We start from the raw sequence: 3,274 nt of genomic DNA on the forward strand, positions 1-3,274 counted from the left end.
CACTCTAACCTATCACCAGCTAAGTGTGGCCCAAACCTCCGGCATTTGCATTCTTGGTCGTATACAACTAACTTACAAGATGAACCTACATCATAAGAATATTCAGAATCAAGTTTATGGACGTGTTCTTTTAATATGCAATGCACGGGCACATTTACTAGTCAATCAAAACACAGATTTGGCTGTTTGAATATTTCGTTCCTTCACTGGACGTTCTAGTGCCACATTCGTGCAACATGCTGCCTTTGGTACTAAATATCAAACACATCTAACAAACTCGCACCCTTCAGTCAAACATACAAGCATGCGGGTTTCTCAAGTATTATTAACCATCCATCTCTTAAGGTAATATCAGCACACACGAATAATATACCTGCACTGACCAAGTCACTCAAGCGTATGTAGCTAATGGCAAAACAAAGCTATATATAGGAGCCTGCACTAAAGAGTGCCACCCCAACAAGATCTGCTACAACGTCCCTAGCTACGACCAGAAACCTAGCCGACGATCCCAAGTAGGGGAACCTCGCAACTTTCACTATCACGAAAGTGTCCGCGATGCTAATGACACACGCAAATGATAGAGTGCAGAAGATGACGCTTGTCAAGAGGAGCCTGCGGTACCATTTCACCAGTATATATCGCATATCATGAAAATCATTATAAAATAATGGCATGAACATCAAAGTTATATTTTAATTCACAAATAAAGCTTATGCCATGTATATGTAATTATATAATGAAAAAAATAATTATGAGATGCACGCGCTCAATCTTAAATAATTGTTGAATAAATACAGCGTGGAGGGGGGGGGGGCACCGCCCCCCGCCTATCCATTTATTAGTGTTGATATTAGGTTCTAATAGTATATTTCTTATTTGTCATGCTCTTGTTGAAGGTGTTGGCTTGAAGCTCAGCCTTGGGGTCTTGGGGATGAAATGCCAAGTTCGGCCTCTCTGGTTGGACTTGTCAACATGGGTGTACATGGACAATCATCTGCCCACCGCAACAAAGCTCCATGAGCCAACACACAAATCATTTGCATTCCAGTGATTAGTTGTGGTTGCGGGTACAAAATTCGGCTACAATCATCAATTTTTTCCCAAAATAAGGAGATTGAATTGTAAGAGGATTAGAGATGAGGGAATCAACATAGCAGTTTGTGTGTTGTATTGAGCCTCGTGGGTAAAAGGCCTCCTAAAGACAAGACGGAAAGAATTCCTATCTAATTTCGAACAATCCCTAACTACCAATATATATATATATATATATATGTACAACGTGGTCCACACTCCACTCCACAACTTCATAAAAACTTATCAACACGATGTGATGAGTCATTACCCAGATAACCCTTTCTTTGGAAGAGACAAAAATGTGGTCTGTTGACTAGAGATGAGCTGATGCAACATCAATTGGTCTGCAGACCCTTATATATGCACATGTGTGAGCATATATGACAGACTACCCGTCCATCCCTGTCGTCCGCGTCCACCGGGAGACCCTGTGACAAACTTTGCTCTTGCAAATTTGTCAAGGCATACTCCATTTCTAGCGCGAACAACCTAGCTCAATGGCGGCTGCTGCTGCTCAAGCTCAACCTCGTGTCATGGTGCTACCCTTTCCTGCCCAGGGCCACGTCATCCCGCTCATGGAGCTGTCCCGCAAGCTCGTCGAGCACGGCTTGGAGATCGACTTCGTCAACACCGAGTTCAACCACGGCCGCGTCCTCCAAGCCTTGGCAGAGGACGGAGCAATCCCAGGAGGAGTTCACATGCTCTCCATTCCAGACGGCCTGGGGCCTGCCGACGACCACACGGACATCGGCGCGCTGGTCAAGGGACTGCCGGCCGCCATGTCCGGCCGCCTCGAGGAGATGATCAGGTCGAGGAAGACGAACTGGATGATAGCGGACGTGTCCATGAGCTGGGCGCTGGACCTGGCAACCACGGTGGGCGTCCGTGTCGCCTTGTTCTCCACGTACTCTGCAGCCGTGTTTGCGCTTAGGATGAACCTCCCAAAATTGATCGAGGACGGTGTTGTTGATGAAAGTGGTAAGAGCAAATCAAAATTTCCATCCCCATGTAACTCGTTAGTTTCCTAGTCTTCTCTTGGTATGTAGACTGTACACCATGAACATGGACACCACGTACATTACGCAGGGAACGTGAAGAGGCACGAGAGGGTCCAACTGATGCCGCCCGTTGACGCGGCAGAGATCCCCTGGGTCAGCCTTGGCAGCACGCCTGAGAGGCGCAGAACCAACATCCAGAACGTCCTCAGGACCAACCGGTTGATGCCGCTAGCTGAGACGATCATATGCAACACCTTCATGGAGATGGAACCTGACGCTCTGGCCCTGCTCCCGAACGCGCTGCCGCTCGGCCCACTGGTAGCGCCGACGTCGAGGCCGGCCGGACATTTCCTGCCCGAAGACCTCACCTGCCTCGCCTGGCTCGACGCGCAGGCCCCCTGCTCCCTCGTCTACGTCGCCTTCGGGAGCTCCGGCATCTTGGACGCGACGCAGTTCCAAGAGCTTGCTGACGGGCTCGCGCTCTCCGGCCGACCGTTCCTGTGGGTCGTCCGGCCAAACTTCACCACCGGAGCCACAGAAGGTTGGCTCGACGCGTTCAAGCGCCGCGTCGAGGGAAAGGGTCTCATCGTGGGCTGGGCGCCGCAGCAGCGCGTGCTCTCGCACCCCGCCGTCGCCTGCTTCGTGTCACACTGCGGGTGGAACTCGACCATGGAAGGCATGCTGCATGGCGTGCCGTTCCTCTGCTGGCCGTACTTCGCTGACCAGTTCGCCAACCAGAGCTACGTGTGCAACGTGTGGGGCACCGGCATCAAGCTTTGCCGAGACGAGCGAGGGGTCGTCACCAAGGAGGAGATCGAGAGCAAGGTGGCACGGCTGCTCGGCGACGAGGGAGTCAAGGCGAGGGCTGCGACGTGGAAGAACGAGGCTTGTGCGAGCATTGAAGAGGGAGGGTACTCGCATCAGTGCCTTCTCAAGCTTGTGAACTTGCTCGGAGAGGTGGGATCCCATCCCATCACCGCGTGATCACGACACCAGACATCGGACGGCTCCAAACATCTACGTTGATATACAAAAAGTAAAAGTCAAACAGCTTAGATATATAGCAACAAAAAATAATGGTTTGACATAGTAGCAACAAAAAAAACTAGTGAAATGGTCCACAAGGCTCAAGGCATGATCTTCCTGCTTGTTAGAATAACTAGTTGAACGCCCGTGCGTTGCCACGGCCATTTAAAATA

The 3,274-nt window shown here is 50.4% G+C and overlaps 1 protein-coding gene across 1 annotated transcript; it reads left to right on the forward strand.

The window, feature by feature from the left end:
- The first annotated feature begins 1,574 nt into the window (after positions 1–1,574).
- On the forward strand, positions 1,575–3,130 carry LOC119343579 (UDP-glycosyltransferase 83A1-like). Its single transcript, XM_037614472.1, has 2 exons — positions 1,575–2,055; positions 2,164–3,130. The coding sequence occupies exons 1-2, from the start codon at positions 1,575–1,577 to the stop codon at positions 3,057–3,059; spliced, it is 1,377 nt and encodes a 458-aa protein (XP_037470369.1). The 3' UTR covers positions 3,060–3,130.
- The last annotated feature ends 144 nt before the right edge of the window (positions 3,131–3,274 follow it).

The sequence above is a fragment of the Triticum dicoccoides genome, unplaced genomic scaffold, assembly GCF_002162155.2.
Source record: "Triticum dicoccoides isolate Atlit2015 ecotype Zavitan unplaced genomic scaffold, WEW_v2.0 scaffold133749, whole genome shotgun sequence".
Lineage (NCBI taxonomy): Eukaryota > Viridiplantae > Streptophyta > Magnoliopsida > Poales > Poaceae > Triticum > Triticum dicoccoides.